Source organism: Phaseolus vulgaris, chromosome 5 (genome assembly GCF_000499845.2).
Source record: "Phaseolus vulgaris cultivar G19833 chromosome 5, P. vulgaris v2.0, whole genome shotgun sequence".
Taxonomy (NCBI): domain Eukaryota; kingdom Viridiplantae; phylum Streptophyta; class Magnoliopsida; order Fabales; family Fabaceae; genus Phaseolus; species Phaseolus vulgaris.
The window spans coordinates 1,289,167-1,308,602 of NC_023755.2; the positions used below are offsets into that span (position 1 = coordinate 1,289,167).

General features: G+C 34.1%; 4 protein-coding genes across 5 annotated transcripts; 1 reads left to right on the forward strand and 3 right to left on the reverse strand.

The window, feature by feature from the left end:
* The first annotated feature begins 406 nt into the window (after window positions 1-406).
* On the forward strand, window positions 407-4,401 carry LOC137834696 (cysteine-rich receptor-like protein kinase 10). Its single transcript, XM_068642835.1, has 7 exons — window positions 407-1,439; window positions 1,639-1,764; window positions 2,085-2,263; window positions 2,335-2,545; window positions 2,760-2,997; window positions 3,163-3,313; window positions 3,930-4,401. Exons 1-7 carry the CDS (start codon window positions 668-670, stop codon window positions 4,236-4,238), a joined length of 1,986 nt encoding a protein of 661 aa, XP_068498936.1. The 5' UTR covers window positions 407-667; the 3' UTR covers window positions 4,239-4,401.
* A 1,253-nt stretch (window positions 4,402-5,654) lies between these two features.
* Window positions 5,655-8,514, reverse strand: LOC137834697 (pentatricopeptide repeat-containing protein At1g11290, chloroplastic-like). The gene has a single exon (XM_068642836.1). The coding sequence runs from the start codon at window positions 8,366-8,368 to the stop codon at window positions 5,945-5,947; it is 2,424 nt and encodes an 807-aa protein (XP_068498937.1). The 5' UTR covers window positions 8,369-8,514; the 3' UTR covers window positions 5,655-5,944.
* A 1,325-nt stretch (window positions 8,515-9,839) lies between these two features.
* Window positions 9,840-12,730, reverse strand: LOC137834698 (pentatricopeptide repeat-containing protein At1g11290, chloroplastic-like). The gene has a single exon (XM_068642837.1). The coding sequence runs from the start codon at window positions 12,590-12,592 to the stop codon at window positions 10,148-10,150; it is 2,445 nt and encodes an 814-aa protein (XP_068498938.1). The 5' UTR covers window positions 12,593-12,730; the 3' UTR covers window positions 9,840-10,147.
* Window positions 12,731-13,115: 385 nt separating this feature from the next.
* On the reverse strand, window positions 13,116-16,195 carry LOC137834699 (uncharacterized). 2 transcript variants are annotated; one of them, XM_068642838.1, is made up of 3 exons: window positions 16,133-16,195; window positions 15,324-15,502; window positions 13,116-15,062 (listed from the first exon to the last, which is right to left on the reverse strand). In XM_068642838.1, exon 3 carries the CDS (start codon window positions 15,030-15,032, stop codon window positions 13,203-13,205), a length of 1,830 nt encoding a protein of 609 aa, XP_068498939.1. In that variant the 5' UTR covers window positions 15,033-15,062; window positions 15,324-15,502; window positions 16,133-16,195; the 3' UTR covers window positions 13,116-13,202. The 2 variants fall into 2 exon arrangements, with proteins under 2 accessions (XP_068498939.1, XP_068498940.1); XM_068642839.1 differs by having other exon boundaries at window positions 15,144-15,502; window positions 16,133-16,189.
* Between the last annotated feature and the right edge of the window lie 3,241 nt (window positions 16,196-19,436).

Consider the following 19,436-nt stretch of genomic DNA (forward strand, 5'->3'; position numbering starts at 1 on the left):
CTAGTTTTTAAATTGATATCTAATTAGATACTGAGATTTTAGCTTCCAACTTTCAAATCTAAAGTATTTAGTAGCTAAAATCTTAGTAATTAATTAGATATCAATTTAAAAACTAATTTATAAATTTTATGAATAATAAAAGTTATTTTATATACCAATACTTTTGTAGTCTCTAAATTAATATGGAATCTAGTTAATATAGTTAGTAATTATTTTTTTGTCTCTCAAATTAGTTTTTATTTAATGATTTTTTTATAGTGATAAAGTGATGTTCGCATCTTATGAATTATCTTTATCTCTAGTCGCCTTCTCGACTCTTGGCATCTCGAACAAACTATTTCTATACTTTTTTTTTTGAAGCTTTGTTCATGAGCTATAAACACCAGCCCTGTGGTATTGATTTTTCAACGTGAGAAATTTCTATTCTATCTGGCCCAGCCTCACAAATGCACGCGCTTCCTAATAGGAACCAAGCTATATGAAAATGGTCAAAAACTTTATGCTACAAGCATCTACTTTAACCAGATTCTCAGAACATGAAAATGAGCATGATATATTAATTCAAACGTTTGACAAAATTGACCATGCATAGCTTCCAAATCTAGCCCTCTGAAGCACTCCTTGCAGAATTGTGCTGATACACAGTGGTGATTGCAGCAAAAGAACAATGATCTATCAATGGTTGTTCATCATCAAATTGGTGTACCTTGTTTGCTTTGTTGCTGGTCAGAACAGTAGCAACTCACAACCACTTGATTATAGATATGCTTGTTTGGACCAATCTTCTGTTCCTCCCTCTGCTGCTTACAAAACCAACATCAACAATTTGTTCACTTCCCTCTCATCTGATTCTGCTACCAGCAATGGTTTTGGGAATGGAACTTCAGGTATTGATCAAGACATGGTTTATGGACTCTACCTTTGCCGTGGTGATGTGAACACCAGCCTTTGCCACTCATGTGTTCAAAACTCTAGCATCTTGGTCATGCAGCACTGCCCCAACAATGCCTCAGCTATTTTATGGTACCCCTTTTGTCTTGTGAGGTACTCAAACCAGAATTTCTTTGGCAACCTCACCATTCGGCCAAGGATTCCTATGTTTGATGCCACACAGAATTTCACCAGTGCTGGAGAATATGACAGTGATGCTCAGGTTCTGATGAATGGTTTGATACAAATAGGGTCAGAGGCACCCTTGATGTTTGGGACACATATGTTCAACATAAATGGCACTCAAAGAAGGTATGGTTGGGTGCAGTGCAGCAGAGATATTACACCTGAGGAATGCAGAACATGTTTGAGCAACATGCTTGAGGATGTTGAAAATTGTTGTCAGGAAAAGAAGGTGTGGCGTGTCTTTTCTCCAAGTTGTATTGTGATGTATGAAACTCAACCTTTCTTCTCGAATGGTACTGATTCTGCTCCAGCACCTCAGCAAGGTATGAGTTCAGTCTTTTTCACCTTCATTCTAGTGCCAATTTTCTATGGTTTATAGGATTAGTGAAAATTCATTCCCCTAAACTTGAATTGATGGTTAAAATATTGTTATTAACATCTTTTGTTGAAGCTTATCTTGTCACAGATTTTTATTTCCACTTCTCACCATTTTACACAAATGAATCTTGCTATTTTCTCTAGATAATGAAGCCACAGATGGGAATAGCAGAAGGTGGTGGGTTATAGTAATCATTGCTGTAGCTGGAACTGTAGCACTAGCTCTATTGGCTATCAGCATATACTACTGCTACTTGAAAAGGAAAAAAGGTAAGCAAGCATAAAGAGCATTGGATAAACATGTTCAGAAGCACTTTTAGGAGAAGAAAATAGATAGAAGAAAAAATGAGATAAAGCTTTTCCATAAACTAAAATTAGTAAACTAATTTGTAAAAGTTTTCTCATGTTAAGTACTCCAAAAGTTGATGTTGAACTTTTATATAAGCTAATTTTAGTTTATGGAAAATTTAATTTCCTATTTTCTGTTTTTACAAGTGTTTCTAGAAAAAAGAATTATCCAATCATATCATAACTCTAAAAAGTTCTGAAAGCCAAGGCTATGTTTATGTCTGATAATTTCATTTTTGCAGATAAACAAAGTATACAAGAGGAGGGACTAAATTCAATTTTTTCTCAAGAACAAACAGATAGGGAGGAGAGTATGAACACTGACTTTCCTATGATGCCTCTGAGTACTATTCTAAAATGTACAAACAACTTTTCTGAGGAACAAAAACTGGGGAAAGGTGGATTTGGACCTGTCTATAAGGTACATAACATTTACTTGTTTGATTTCTCCCCTTGCAACATTCTTACTTAGAAATTTGAAAAATGTTCTAGGGTACATTACCAGATGGAAGACAAATTGCTGTTAAAAGGCTTTCAAAAACTTCAGTTCAAGGTGGTGAGGAATTCAAGAATGAAATCATATTGATTGCAAAATTGCAGCATCGCAACCTTGTGAGACTGTTGGCTGGCTGTGTTGAGCAAAATGAAAAGCTGCTAGTCTATGAATACATGCCAAATTCAAGCCTTGATTTCCACCTATTTGGTATGACTCCAAAACAATGCTCAAGATCTTAATAAATATACTTAGATATGAACTTCTCTGAGTTTGATTACATATAATAGAAGTTAGTTCATGCACACAGTATTTTGCTACCTAGTTCATATTTGCTATGGATATAGTTATATTTCTTACTTAGAATGAAATGTTTATGAATATAGTGATCATATTTCTTAGAATTGCATTGTTTTGCTGTCAGATACCAACAAGGGTGTCCATCTGAATTGGATAAACCGATTAAACATTATAAATGGGATTGCTAAAGGGCTTCTATATCTACATGAAGACTCAAGACTGAGGGTTATTCACAGAGACCTGAAAGCTAGCAACATTCTTCTAGATCATGAAATGAATCCCAAAATCTCAGACTTTGGATTGGCAAGAACATTTGGAGGAGACCAGAAGCAGGCAAACACAATTAGAGTTGTTGGAACTTAGTATGAACCATTTTCTTTCTTTCAATTGTGCACCAAATTCTTCACATTAATATGTAACTATGAATTGCCATATAGCATCACATCTTATTTTCCAGCCTTTTTCTCTTGCTGAATTTACTTGCAACATGAGATTGATAAAGTTTACTGTTACATTGATTTGAGCAGTGGATACATGGCTCCAGAGTATGCTATGGAAGGTTTGTTTTCAGTGAAGTCAGATGTTTTCAGCTTTGGTGTTCTTTTGTTAGAGATCATCAGTGGAAAAAGGAACAGTAAATTCTATCTGTCAGACCAAGGCCAAAGTCTTCTCGTATATGTATGTTTCCAAACTTATGTTTAGGTTTAAATATTCTTGCATCCTATCTATTTATCACCTTGGTATCATCTCGTATAGGTATGTTTAGGTTGAGTTGGGTTTAAAGTCCACTTTTTAATATGATATCAGAGTCATTTAGAGCCTATCCTAACGAGAATTTGTTGAGTTTATGAGACCATCTGTTATCGGGTCTCTATCGAACCACTCATAACGAGAGAGATGTGAGTTGGAGATCGCACATCGACTAGAAATAAAGACATTTCATAGTATATAAGTGAGTGTAAACCTTACTTTATAAGTTGTTTTATAAGGTTCAGTTAAACTTAAAGTCTACTTCTTAATAATATGTTCATGCCACTACTCTAGATTTTGTTGTAATTTTTCCATTGACATGTTTTATGTCCCTATTAATTTTGGTTTTACCTGTTTTTTCAATCTAAAAACTTCATTCTATGCATGGATGTAAAACATATTATCTAGAAGAGTACTAATAATAAGGGTATTAGAAATAAAGTGTTTGAGAAAGTGTTGCTAGCATTTCTCTATTATGTAACCTTATGTTGTATTCATTTTCTTGAATTGGTTGTATCTAAATCATATACATTTACAATGGTAGGCATGGAACCTGTGGTGTGAAAGCAAAGGGTTGGAATTGATGGATCCATCAATAGAAAAATCAAGTGTACACAGTGAAGTTGTAAAGTGTATGCAGATTGGACTACTGTGTGTGCAAGAAGATGCAGCAGATAGACCAACAATGTCAAGTGTTGTTCATATGCTTGCAAGTGACACAATGAGTCTTCCCAACCCCACACGCCCTGCATTTTCTGTTGGAAGAACAGTCATTGAACAAGAGTCTTCATCAAACACTTCTATGCAATACTCTGTCAATGAAGTAACAGTGTCTGAAGTGATACCAAGGTGATAAATAGATGAGATGCAAGAAATGTGTGTAAGTAATGTCTTTAGGAACATGAAATCATTCTTTGGTGTGTCTATAAAAGTGATTGAGTTTTCTACTGTTAATTCAACTTAGTTGTATTTTTATGCTTTAGTTTTGCAAAATAGATTAGTTCTTCTGGTTTCAATTGCTAAATTTAAAACAATGAAATTTAATCAATAATTAATTTATCATCAAATTTTGAAACTTGGAAAACATGTTTAATTTGGATTCAAACTTGTGTGATCATTCTAACACGAACTTTAGATACTACTAATAAGTTTAAGGAAGTATGCATGAAAAATATTTTGCATATGTAATAAAAAAGGCGTTATAAAAAGTCTAGATAAAAATAAATCAAATTATAATACTTAAATGAATAATTTACGATTGATTTTATAAGATTAAATTAAATTAAATTAAAATAAATTTTATATAATAAAAGATAAAATGTATATTTACTTGATTTAGTAATTTTTGTAAGGTTAAATATCTTTTTCCTTTTTTAATTATAACACAAATTTGATTTTTTGTTTATAGTTCAAATTTTAGTTCTTCTTTAGTACTTGTAGTAAGAGAACTATTGGAACGAATTTTTACTATTTTTTTACTATTGGAACGAATTTTTACTATTTTGTTACGTAACAAACGAATTTTCAGCGTGCATAATGTTATAATATTATAACATTATAATATTATATTATAATATTATACTTTCACACTATAAATCAATATGAAATATTTTAACATTTTAGTATATACTCGAAATTTAGTTTGTCACGTAAAAAAAGACAAGGACCCAATCTAGTAGTTATCTTACTACAACTAACAAGGAGGTTTAAAGTTTGAACTAAATGGACGAAAAACAATATCGCGTGAAAATACAAACATATTTAACTATTTTCTAATTATGACTTTTTTTTCAATTTCATTTCATTAATAATAATATTATTATTACCATAAATTTAACGACTTATTTACATCTTTTTAAAGCTAAGTTTAATTTGAAAATATTTAAAATAATAACATGAAATTGAAAAGAATCATCAATAATAATGATAAAAAAACTACTAAACCTATTTACTTTTTAGAAAATAAATATAAAACATTGTAAAACTAATAACCTACACTACAAGAAAATCATTAAATAGAAACCAATTTTAAAAACAAAAAATAATTAGTTGTTATATTGACTAAATTAGAGACAATTTTAGAGATTGAAAAAATTATTGGTTTCTAAATTTGTTTCTATTATTGATAAATAATTTCTAAATTAATATCTAATTAGTTTCCTTAGATTTTTTCTAGCTATGTCTATCTTTTCCTTTTGCTTATTTTACAAATTTGTCCTCACTGCTCTATTTTGTACTTGATCTTATGTAGTATCCAAGCAAAACTCTGTTTTCTAATTCATTTTTTCATTACACTGTACTTATAAACAATTGTTCATTAATAAGCACATCTTAAAAATATACAAACCAAATAACCCAACTGTGTTTTGTGGTTACTGATATTACAACTTGCATCTGATGTTTTTTCTAGTAGCAATGGTGATTTGAAAGCAGGCAAAAGAAGATGAAAAACTTATAATGCAAAAATATAGTGGCATAACTACTAATAAAGTGAAAAAGAAAGAGAATATTCTAATGAATCTTATTTGAGTAGGTTATGATCCCATAAAAGGATAAGATTCACCAGTAATCCCCACAAGAACAGTTTCCATTTTTGAAATGATGGAACCTACGTAAATCACGCACTATAATTTCTCTTCCTGTCACAAGTGAAATGTACTTGGTGGCTTCATGGCAATCACCACAAACTCTTAGATTCTTCCTAATGTGTATTGTTGTGCCAGGGCTTGTATTCAGAAGTCCATAAGCAATAGCAAGCCTCTCACTATGGCTACTGAGCAATTGTTCTTTCAGGTTTTCTTCTACATCCTGAATTGAATTGGTTTCAGGCACATAACCAGCACCCTTGATCTCATCTCCAAGAGTCTCAAGAAAAGCATAGATTCTTTTGGATTCAGGATGATTGGTACTTCCTGAGTAGAATGTATGAACTTCATTTCTCATCTCCACCAAACTGCAGCCTGGAGTTTTGTGGAGTCCCTTCTTCTCCATGACTCTTCTCACCTTGGCTACTTTATCCCACATTGAATTAGAGGCATATATGTTGGCAAGCAACACATGATACCCTCCCTCATTTGGATCTAACTCAAATAGTTTCTCTGCAACCCTCTCTCCCAACTCTACATTTTTATGGATTTTGCAAGCACCTAGCATTGCTCCCAGAACAGAAATCCCTGGTTTGACAGTCATCCCCTGGAGGAAATTCCAGGCATCATCTAACCGACCTGCACGACCAAGGAGATCAACCATGGCACTATAGTGATCCAAATTAGGCTCGAAGTCATAATCTTCCTTCATGCTTTTGAAGAGGAAGAGACCTTCTTCCACAAATCCCGAGTGACTACAGGCTGAGATTACAGACAAAAATGTTATATCATTTGGCTTAACAGCTCCCTTCTGCATCTCTTTGAAGAGATCCAGAGCTTCTTTTCCGAGGCCATGTGTCCCATATCCATCTATCATTGCATTCCATGTTATCACATGTCTCTCCTGCATCATGTCAAAAAGCTTTCTTGCAGTTTTGATGGCTCCACATTTTGCGTACATATCAACAAGAGCAGTGGAAACAAAGACATTCTTGTCCATGTAAGTTCTTATTGCAAGGCCATGAATCCACTTAGCCTGGTGGTTGACTGAGAATTCTGCAAGAGCAGTAATTACCCCTACCAACGTAAAGCAATCAAGTTTAGTGCCTTGAGATTGCATCATACAGAACAGATTCAAAGCCTCCTCTACACACCCGTTTTGTGCATATCCTAATATCATGGCATTCCAAGTGACATTTGTTTTCTCCTTCAAATGATCAAATATTGAGGCCGCTATATCAACTCTCTTGCACTTGGAATACATGGATATTAATGAGTTCATGACCGACACATCAAAATCAAGTTTCAGCTGATCCAATAATCTGTGAACAAACCTCCCTCCTTCAAGATCACCTAAATTAGCGCAAGCAAGTAAGGCCCCCATAATGGTAACCCGCGTAGGTACCTCCCTTTCATCCAACATCTTCAGAAAAGTTGCATAGGCTTCTTCAGATTCTCCATTTTGCGCACTACCACCAATCACTGTATTCCATGAAACAATACTCTTTCTACTCATCCCCTCAAAAACCATCCTTGCAATCCTTGCAGACCCGCATTTGAAGTACATATCAAGAAGCGCATTTGAAACATTGACCAGTGATTCAAATCCTGATCTAAAAGCATAACCATGAATAGACCTTCCAATTCTCAAAGCCTTCATGTCTGCAACAGCCGGTAAAACACTGACCAAAGTGACAGAATCTGGCTTTTGGCCAGCTTCCTGCATCTGCGAAACCAAATGCAACGCTCTCTTGGCAAAGCCATTCTGAGCATATCCCGCTACCAATGTTGTCCAAGTAACCAAATCCTTCTGCGGCATTTTTTCGAACATCTTATACGCATCATCCATCTGCCCACACTTGGCATACAAATTCACAGCAGCAGTCATGGCAAACAAATTGGATCCAAACCCATTAGTTATTAACTGCCCATGAATCTCTCTACCCCTTTTGAGGTCCAAATTCCCTCCACACAATTCCAACAAGCAAGTATAATCACCCACAACTGGTCTAACCCCATCACACATCATCCTATGGAAGAAAGACAGGGCATCATCCAAGCTTGAGTTTTTTGCATACCCTTTTAGCAGGGCATGGTAAAGCACATCGAGCTTGTGCTCAACAGGTTCAAAGACAGAAGCTGCTTCACTGATACTGCCAAATTTGCACAATAATCTGATAACCTTGGCCAGAAAAACGTGTTCATTGTAGAAACCGTTTTTGATGACAAGGGGAAGGATTTGATAAAGCTCTTTCTTTGAGGTGCAGTTTTCTAATAGTATAGCTGAAGGGTGTGTATGGTAGAAAGAGGTTGCTGTTGTGCTACTTTTGGAGTTTGTATGGGTAATTGTGTTGGACCAAAAGGGTAAAGGGCACAGATCAAAGAGCTGCAAGCTCATTCTGGCTCCTTTAGATTAACAGTTCCAAGTTCTTTGGATTCATGGTACTGTTTTGTGACCAAACAATTGAAGATTACATGCATGAAACCATGGTATTGGTCTTTGAAAGTCACGTGAGTGGTGTTTGAGTTGGTTCTTGCATGCATGGGAACAAACATCAGACATAGAGTAGTTGAATATTCAAAGGTCATATTTATTTTATGATAATAATAATAACAATAGTAATAAAATAAAAAATACTATATTAATGATAAAATAAAAAGCCTAATAAAACATTAATATTAATAGTAATAAAATCATCTTGAAAAATTAACTTTCACTCTTTCTTTTCTAATATCAATAATAAATAATATAATATTAATATTAACTAATAATAATAAAATAAAATTTGTATTTTTTTACTTTAAAATCAAATAATCTAAAAAAGTTATTTCATTTCTTTTAAACAAAAACCCTCTAAAACTTTACTCTAATGAATTTCTTTTTTTTTTCCTCTCTTTATTTCTTCCTGAAACGAAACACTTCATTGTTCGAACATATATTACCAAATTTGAAAAGGTATGACATTTCTATTTTACTTTTATCCAACAAAATATAAAGTATATATATACATATTATTGAGTGTATGAATTAAAAAGTTAGTTGATATTAAAAAAAATATTAAATAAAAATTAATTATATAAATAAAAAATAACTAGTCACTGTTTTAATTAAATTAGATTTTATTTTAAAAATTAAAAAAATTATTAATATTTAAAATAATTTTTATGATTAATAAATAATTTTCAAATTGATATATAATTAGTCACAAAAATTTTAACTATCAATTTTAAAATATAATTAGTTGGTAGTTAATTAGATACTAATTTAAAAACTATTTATTAATAATAGAAATTACTTTATATGTTAATTATTTTTTAATTTATATAATAATATTTAATTTAATTAATATAATAATTAATTATTTGTTATTTCTGAAAGTAATATTTATTTAATGATTTTTTTTGTAGTAGTGATGAAAGTAATATTTATTTAATGATTGTCTTGTAGTAGTGACGTAAGATGATAACTAATTGGATATTTGAAAGTTATTAATCTAACGTATTAAAGTACAAGTGTTTGATAAAATTATTTTTTTCTGAACTTTTTTAAAGAATAAAACTCTGTAAATTTTTTAGAAGAACATGTCAACCTTTACAATTAGTTAAATGGTCGATAACAATGTGTTTTCTCTGAACTTTCTCTTATTCAGATTCGATCAGTGACATCTCAATCCTCTTATTTACAAGGGATTTATTTATGTATCGTTGCCTCTGGTCAAATCCTAATTTAAGAGAATCATGTTAACAGAAAGTATAACATAAAAAGAATAAAGAAAACTTCTCCAAAATCCTTTTCAGAAACACTGATAAACAAAGAACTTGTTAACATGTTTATAACTTGGCAAACCAATTTGTATGAACAAAAGACATTCGCAGACCAAGACAGCACTATTAACATTTTTATAGGATCAGATTATAAATTTGTTCAAAAGAAATATACAACTCAAGAATATAGTGGCATTAAAACATGACACTACTCAGGAAAACAGTAGTATGATCACTGCTAAAACTTGGCACTAGAATAACCATTGATTTGGTCAAAGGTTGATGCAAATAATGCCATTGTTCTAGGGGAGCAAATTTCAACTAGTTCTTCCAATGAGGTACTCAAGTTACCCTAGTCTAGGTCCTTGTAGAAGGAATCATGATGGAATGATGATAACAAAGGTTTAGTGATTCACCAGTAATCCCTACAAGAACAGCTTCCATTCTTAAAATGATGGAACCTTCGTAAATCACGCACAATTATTTCCCTTCCTGTCACAAGTGAAATGTACTTGGTGGCTTCATGGCAATCACCACAAACTCTTAAATTCTTCCTAATGTGTATTGTGGTGCCACGGCTTGTATTGAGAAGTCCAAATGCAATGGCAAGCCTCTCACTATGGCTACTGACCAATTGTTCCTTCACATCTTCTTCCACATCATGAATTGAATTGGTGTCAGGCACATACCCAGCAGCCTTGATCTCATCTCCAAGAGTGTCAAGGTAGGCATAGATTCTCTTGGATTGAGGATGATCAGTACTTCCTGAGTAGAATGTATGAACTTCATTCCTCAACTCAACCAAACTGCAGCCAGGAGTTTTCTTGATCCCTTTCTTCTCCATGGCTGTCCTCACCCTAGCAACCTTTTCCCACATTGAAGCAGATGCATACATGTTGGCAAGCAATACATGATACCCTCCCTCATCTGGGTCTAACTCAAATAGTTCATCTGCAACTTTCTCACCCAGTTCTACATTTTTATGGATTTTGCAAGCACCTAGCATTGCACCTAAAACAGAAATTCCTGGTTTGACAGGCATATCCTGGATGAATTTCCAAGCATCATCTAGCCTTCCGGCACGACCAAGGAGATCAACCATGGCACCATAGTGATCCATTGAAGGTCTCAAGCCATAGTTTTCCTTCATGCTTTCAAAGTAGTAGAGGCCCTCTTCCACTAAACCCGAGTGACTACAAGCTGCTATAACAGAGAGAAATGTTATCTCATTTGGCTTAACAGATCCCTTCTGCATGTCATCAAAGAGATCCAGTGCTTCTTTTCCATGGCCGTGTGTCCCATATGCATCAATCATTGCATTCCATGTTATCACATGTCGTTCTTCCATCATGTCGAAAAGATTTCTTGCAGTTTGAATGGCTCCACATTTGGCATACGTGTCCACAAGTGCTGTACAAACAAAGACATTCTTGTCCATCAAAGTTCTTATAGTGAGTCCATGAATCCACTTAGCCTGCCGGGTAACTGATAAATCTGCAAGAGCAGTAACTACGCTCACCAATGTAAAGGAATCGGGTTTGATGTCATGAGATTGCATCTCACAGAATAGATTTAAAGCTTCATTTATACATCCATTCTGTGCATAACCTAATATCATGGCATTCCATGTAACGATTGTTTTCTGTTTCAGATTACCAAACAGTGAGGCTGCAATATCAACCCTCTTACACTTTGAATACATGGATATCAAAGAATTCATAACTGACACATCAGAACCAAGTTTCTTTTCCTCCAACAGTCTATGAACAAATCTCCCTCGTTCTAGATCACCTAAATTAGCACAAGCATGCAAAGCCCCCATCATACTAACATTAGTCGGTTCCACCCCTTCATCCAACATCTTCAAAAACATCGCAAACGCTTCCTCAGATTCGCCGTTCTGCTCAAAACCATTAATCATCGTATTCCACGAAACAACATTCCTGCTACTCATCCCCTTAAACACCAGCCTTGCATTCTTCACCGACCCACATTTGAAGTACATATCCAGCATTGCCGTCCAAACATTAATCTTAGACTCAAACCCAGCTCTGAAAGCGTAACCATGGACAGACTTTCCAATCCTCAAAGCCTTGACATCCGCCAGGGCCGGCAAAACAGTGACCAACGTGATGGAATCTGGCTTCTGGCCAGCCTCCTGCATCTGCAAAACCAGCTGCACAGCCCTCCTCGCAAGGCCATTCTGTGCAAACCCCGCCACCACCGTGTTCCATGAAACCAAGTCCCGCTGCGGCATTCTCTCAAACATCTTGTACGCATCCTCGACCTGCCTGCACTTAGCATACAAATTCACCACAGCAGTCATGGCAAACAAATTGGACTGAAACCCATTAGTTATAACCATTCCATGAACCTCTCTCCCCCTCGTGAGGTCCAAACTGTCACCGCACAGCTGCAACAAGTAGGTGAAGTCATACACCACAGGACTAACCTCATCAAACCTCATCCTACCAAAAAACTTCAGGGCATCACGTAAAGCTGAGTTTTTCGCGTACCCTTTGAGCATGGTGTGGTAGAGCACGTCGAGCTTCTGCTCCACAGGCTCAAAGACACGTGCTGCTTCAGTGATGCTGCTGAACTTGCAGAACAAGCTGATGAGCTTGGTCTGGAAGAAGTGCTCGTCGTAGAAGCCGTTTTTGATGACGAGGGGGAGGATTTGGTGAAGCTCTTTGAGAGAAGTGCAGAGTTCTAAGAGTACGGCTGAAGGGTGTCTGTAGACATGGGAAGGGATGAAGATTCTCTGGTAAAGAGGAACTGATGTTGGTCTTTTCTTGGTGTTTTGGTTTGTGATGTTGGGAATTGGTGCGGGGCGTAGAGTGATGAATTGGGTACACATTCTCCTCTGAGGTGTCTCACCTTGGACGCAATGCAAAGGTACCCAACTTCTTTGGATTCATAAGTAAGAATCGAACTTATATCAGCATGTTCTCAGAGACATGAATAAAATGTAGAACAATTTTCTCTGTCTATTTTTGTTTTCATTTACCCTTTCATTTGGATAATCTATACAAATAACTTTATCTTAAATAATTATACATGTTACCAAAATAAAATTCTAAAGTTTGCAATTTTTTTTTTGTATATATATTTTCTTCTCTTTCCCATATACTTTTTCAGAGTCAATTTTGTTTAAACTACAATTAGACACTAAATTTCCTTTCTTGAAGAAAATTAAAAAACTTTGATACACCATGTTAAAAAAAAGACTAATCATTTAGCATAGGTTGAAAAAAAAAGTTCATGTCTGCTATGATTCTAGTTTGTAAAAAGTGTTGAAAATAAGATGGGTAGATTTAATTAGAAGCTTTCTCTTTTTTAAGGTTGGTTTCAGAAACAAGAGACAAAAGAACATAAGCCACTAGTAAGTAATTGATGCATTTCATTGGAAAACAAGAACAATCCATGAAGATAGGCATTGCAGCAATTATAGAAGACTCAAAAAAGTCCTACAGTCTCATGAGAGGAGGAGAGGTGACAAAGCTCCTAGGAAGACTGAATATGTCATTCCCTTCAAAAGGGGATGTCCACTCTCTCAAACCACTAAAAGATGAAGTGTTCCTACTCATGCCAACATTTTGTAGCCCTGTCATGCATGAATTGCTCATCCTGTTGCCTGAAATGTTTCTGGACAATGCTGAGATCCCTACCCTCAATCCACCTTGCTTAGAAGACAGGGAAGTGCAATCCAAAGTCCAGTCAACTCGGGTGTAGTCGAACTCCGGCATCATGCCGTCGGTGTTCCAATCCACATTTGAATGTGAGCTGAATGTTCTTGCTGCACTCTGACCAGAAAACAGTCCAAGGGAAGGTGGAACTGTGAGAGAAGGTGAAGGTGCACTTGTGCTCCACCGAATGGAAGGCCAGGGTGATGAAGTATGCATTGGCTTACAAAAAAACCCCACCTCAGATGATGAGGAATCTACATGTCCAAAGACATAGGGATGTTCTTTATAATAAGCTTGGTAAAATTGCTCCAAGTTCCCATTAGCCACACTTCCTCTGATGTGGTTTTGTAGAAACATCCCATTTGACCTTACATTTTCAGCAGATGGATAATTGTTTGCATACAAACCTGCTGTCCCTGAAGATAAGGCATCTACCCTAGAAATAGGGTCCTGCTTACCATTTGTCAATAGTGGATGCCGCTGCATCATCACTACTGGCTCCCTATCCATTCCTTGGAGGAACATTCTCCCCTTATTCCCAAAGGAACTAAGCTGAACCTCTATTTTAACAGATGGGGATGATACTTGTGTGGAGGGTGCCATAGTATATGCAGCAGAAGGGCTTGATCTTGTAAGAACCCATCTTTTATCTGGCTGTGCAATTTGATGATTCAAGTGTAGAGACAGCAGATTCTTGCTTTGAGGATCACCTACACTGGAATACTTGAAATCACCTTCACCCTTTTGTCTTTGCTGGGTTGAAACTGAAACAGATGACCACCCTTGTGATCTCATCAGACCATTGATTTGAGCAGACTCTTCTGGCTTCAATTGGGTCACTGAAGATTCTTGCTTCTGAGACTTTAAAGTATTTTCTGCCTCATGAAGATACCCTTCACAGGCAACAACTACCCTTTCAACTTCTTGCTTAGAACAATTGTACCTTGTCTCCATTTCAGATATTTGCAGAAGCTCCTCACTCGCATCAATTTTCAAATTAGCCCTGAGTCCAACATTGGAAGCACTCTTGGTGTGAGCTTCATTTGCTTCAAACAGCCATGCTACTGATTCCTCTATCTTTCCATCATTTAACATTAAGGCCAATGTTGCTTGATCAGAAGAGAACCCCATTGCCACTAAGAGTTGTGCAAGTGATTCTAGTTTCCTGGACATCAGATACCCACAACATCGTCTATGCAGTTCTTGAGCTCTCCTTTCCCTCTGGCGCTGGTGTTTCCTCTCGTTCTTCAGCCGAATCTTCTCCCTTCTGTCATTGTCAGAGCCTGGAACACTGTCCTTCCCAATAGAAGACTTTCTCACTTTCTCTTTATGGTCTTCTGATTCGCCAGAGCAGCTGCCATTGTTAGAAACCGAGTCACACTCAGACACTGTCCCTTGAAGACTACTTGGATGCTCATATGTGTCATCTATCCTTCGAAAATGACTATTGTTATCAGTTGGACTGAAAGTAGAAACTAGTGTTGTTTCCATGGAACGAAATGCACTTGAAACTGGATTATATGCAGTAACAGTTCCATGATTACTAGTTGGGGTGGCGTTCCTTTGATCCTTACCAGCCTTGGATTTTGATTTCGATTTCATAGGAGACATCTATTCAGTTTTCAACTTGTTGCTTTGTTCCTGCCACAAGTACAAATACATAATCTGGAAAATGGAAGAATCATTGAGAACCAAAACCATCAAATTTCAAAGATAACATACATGAGATCAACCAATCCATATAGATGGGCCACAACTCACAAGAAACCCCAGAAATAAGGTTAGCATCATCATAGATGGTCCTTAATTTTTTTTTTTGTATAAATGGAGTGGCACTAACACACACACACACAACAGAGTGTGCTTAAGATGAAGGTGTTATCAACTCCAAACTGATAATACCTGTTTCAATGGCCTGTTTCACCTTCTTGGTTGAAAAACAAAGCTAAGCAAAACATCAGAACACATCTAATTGATGAAAAAGTTCCAAGAGTTTGATTACAAGCTTTCCCTCAGCAGTTTAAACAGATTAGTAGGAGGCAAGCACCGTTGAAACCATCAATGCAAACACAATTTGAAACCTAAAAGACAGAAAAATGAATGAATAGATCAAGATGGGTTTTAAACGATAATGACACAGTGAATTTTGCAACAAGTGTTAGAAAATCAACATTAAACCATGAAAACAGTCCATGATGGAGATATTCAAAAGTCAAATGTTAAGGGCAATGGAGAGCACTGTTAAGAAATTAAAAGTGGAAAGTTTTTTATTGGAATATGTATAAATATGTGCTATGATTTCTTAATGCACTTCCATATGATTTCTGATAACAAAATTCTTCTAGGTCAATGGTTTAGGAGCCCTATTCCAGCACTCATTTCCATAAATTTCTAACAACTGCATTTCACAGCCCCATTTTCTCTTTCAAACTAGCCCATCACACAATGCACCATGAACACCCCATCTTCTTGTTCTCAACCCTCTTAAAACATGATTATAACCATCTGAAAAAAACAGAGATGGGTTTAAGAATAACATCTTCAAAAATCCAAACTTTAGTCCAATTCCTTCACCCCAACCAACCAAAAGATTCAGATTCACACCCCACAAGAACAAAATGAAGAAAAATAAGACACCCATCAACAAACCAAATTCCCAGATCACTGGGCAATCTGCATCCTTCAAGCTTCAACAGATCACAGAAGCATACCTATGTTGTTGTTATTATTGTGTGTTTTCTGGTGTTGCTTCTCTTTCTTACAATACATGACTTGTCATAAATAAACCGAATAACAATGTTTTATAATATCAAACATAACCACCATTTCCACTTGTCTATTTTTGTGAATTACACGTGGCACAAGGTCCAAATATAACAGGGTCAAATGTGGTAGTTTTTAGGATGAACATTGAAAATGAAAATCATATGAAGAAATAAAAAAAATAGTAAAATTGATTAGTTGAATGTCCGAGTCTAGCGAAATAAACCAAAACCATTTTTTTTATTTGTTTTGAATTACAAATTTAACCTAAAAAACAAAACAAATGTTCATAGAAAAAGAAAAAGTCTTTGCCTTTCCGTGGCTCACGTTCAGTCACTCACTTAGAATGTTGTTAAAAAAAGGAATGTTAAGAAAGACCAGTTTGGTTTAATAAAAAGTCAATTGAAAATGTAATAATAATTAAACAATATGTGTGCATTTATGTGTTATATTAAATTGAATTTATGTGTGTATTTAGAAAATTACAATAGTATATATTCATTACATTTTAAAATTATTACAACACTATATTATTACAAAAAAGCATTATTATTATCATCATTATTACAAAATAACAATGATTACTTTATTAATAAATAATGTAAAATTATGTGGAATAGCACTCCTATATATATATATATATATAAAAGTCTTTTTTACATGGGTTAATTTTTTAATTAGCATGTAAGTTTTTTTTACATAAGTTGTTCTAAGTTTTTATAAAAAACTTGTCATTTCAAACACTTTTGTGTTTACATATGTTGTTTCATATTATCATAATATCTCAATTTGAATAGCATGACACTCTTCTATGAAAAGTTAACATAAAAATGTTATTTCACTAGTTTATTAATAAAATGAGTATTTTTTTTTAAATTATGTAAATGGATAAGTTGTGTAAGGTGATACAACTTTATTCTATTAAAGTTGTGTGAGTTTGAAACGACTTACATAAAACGGAAGTGAAATCGTGTGACCTAAAAATATTCATGATAAAGTGATGTAGAATAGAGACAATTTTTCGGTGCAACAAATTTATTTAATAGTTTAAGTGAAATCGTGATACATTATAATGATTTTCGTTGTTGAAGGTTAACAATTAAACTACTTCATTAATATAAAAGTCATGCATTAGACTGAACTCATCAAAATGTAGATCGAATTCTTCACTAAAATGAAGTCACGAACGCTTTCCATGACTTTTGCTTCATTAAAGTAATTAGTGCTTGCAAGACTTTTAATATTGGTAGAGATGAGTTAGACTGCAAGAGGTATTTTTGGTTGATAAGTAGATGGAAATGTACTATTTGAACTCCATTATGTTGTATAAGGGTTGGATCATCCCTAAAGTGGACGCATTTAATTTAATTACTATTTGTTGACAAAAAAAAAGTCCTCACAAGACTTTCTTCATTAAAATATCTAGTTATTTAATTTTAGGAAACTAAACTAGAAACATTCCATGGTGACTTAAGTATTTTTATTTTTTTTTTTAAAAAAAGAGTGAATATTTAAATAAATAATAAATAAGATGGAATTTTAAAATACAATTCACAATATAAAATAAATTATTGCACGTTTATTTAAATTAAAACGAATTTAAAGATTTCAATTAAAAGTTATAGTCTAGTTTTTGGATATTCTCGTAGGTAACAATAATATTTATTAACAATATTATTGAATTAAAATAATTTCATAATGTTAAAGAGATATAACAAGCAAACATTGAACTGCAAATAACTACAACCAAAAATTACGAAAGGGATATGAAACATAAAATAAAATAAAACGTATGATAATAATATTCATTAAAACGTAAAATTAATGAATTATAAAAACAAGAATCAACTCTTGTTGAACCACAACTTTTAACAAAAAAAGTTGCATGCAAATGTAAACATTATGAATAGCAGTTCTAAGAAATCTCTAAAGTAGTCTAATGGTGTCAGAATTTCAATGTTAATCTTTAACAAACGAAAATCATTCTGACCGAGTATGTTTCACTTTGCTAAAATAAATTCGTTGTATTAAGCAACGTCATATCTGTTTCACTTTTTTTTTATCAGCAATCAACAATATATATACACAAGAATCATTTCAGGAGTGATTCAACCCTTATACAAAAAGGTATGAGTAACCTAACTCATATAACACCTTTCAAACAATTAAGAAACAAAACAACTCTTGACATATCACTACAAGAAAATCATCAAATAGAAACCAATTTTTAGAAACCAAAATAATTAGTTGCAATAGTAACTAAATTAGAGACCATTTTAGAAACTAAAACAAAAATTGGTTTCTAAATTAGTTTCTATTATTTTCTATTTTTGTTAAATAGTTTCTAAATTGGTATCTAATTAGCAACCAATGTTTTAACTACCAATTATTTAGTTTCTAAATTTAGTCTCTAAAACCTTGGTTACTAATTACATACCAATTTAGAAACTATTTAACAATAATAGAAAATAATAGAAACTAATTTAGAAACCAATTTTTGTTTTAGTTTCCAAAATGGTCTCTATTTTAGTTATTATTGCAACTAATTATTTTGGTCTCTAAAAATTGGTTTCTATTTCATAATTTTCTTGTAGTGTATCCTGACAGAAACTACCCTCCAACCTTAAACCTGTTCCACATAACTTCACCATACACACTGAAGTCATTCCTATGTCACATGACTTCATGATAGCTAAGTTGGGACACTGTCCTTTTATGATTTACTTGGTGATACTAACAAAATTGTTCAACTTTTATCCCCCAATCTAAATACTCTTCAACATTTTCTCTGCCGTGAAAGAGAGAAGAAGGGTTGAACTTAGTCTCTTTAGAATAATTATGATGAGATCTAGGTTTATTCTGCCTAGGAAGCTTTTGGTAATAATCCATATTATGATGGTTGCTAAAAGCTCTCTCACTTTGAGAATATGGTTCTCTAGAATGGTCTCTTTTGTTGTTAGAACCCACCACATGTTTGCTCCTAGGTTCATCATGAGTGTTTAAGTATCTAGACCTTAAGTTCATATTTTTTTTTTAATTTCTTTCCTAAGATTATAATTATCATCTATCCTAAGATTACTATGAACATTAGATCTATGGACACTAGACCTATGTTAACAATCACTCATCTTATTTTGAAAAAACATAAGTTTGTAAGAAGGTTGAACTGTCAAATATTTTCCAAATTTACTCATAGGAAAGAGAAGTGAGTCATTAAGATCACCTAAAAACCAAGCTAAAGTTTTCCTCAAT

Excerpts from the sequence above, each read along its gene's own strand:
- LOC137834696 (XM_068642835.1), top strand. The coding sequence starts at position 668 with ATGATCTATCAATGGTTGTTCATCATCAAATTGGTGTACCTTGTTTGC. Across the intron at positions 1,440-1,638 it reads TGCTCCAGCACCTCAGCAAG|ATAATGAAGCCACAGATGGG; the intron begins GTATGAGTTCAG and ends TATTTTCTCTAG. Across the intron at positions 2,998-3,162 it reads ATTAGAGTTGTTGGAACTTA|TGGATACATGGCTCCAGAGT; the intron begins GTATGAACCATT and ends TGATTTGAGCAG.
- LOC137834697 (XM_068642836.1), bottom strand. The coding sequence starts at position 8,368 with ATGAGCTTGCAGCTCTTTGATCTGTGCCCTTTACCCTTTTGGTCCAAC.
- LOC137834698 (XM_068642837.1), bottom strand. The coding sequence starts at position 12,592 with ATGTGTACCCAATTCATCACTCTACGCCCCGCACCAATTCCCAACATC.
- LOC137834699 (XM_068642838.1), bottom strand. The coding sequence starts at position 15,032 with ATGTCTCCTATGAAATCGAAATCAAAATCCAAGGCTGGTAAGGATCAA.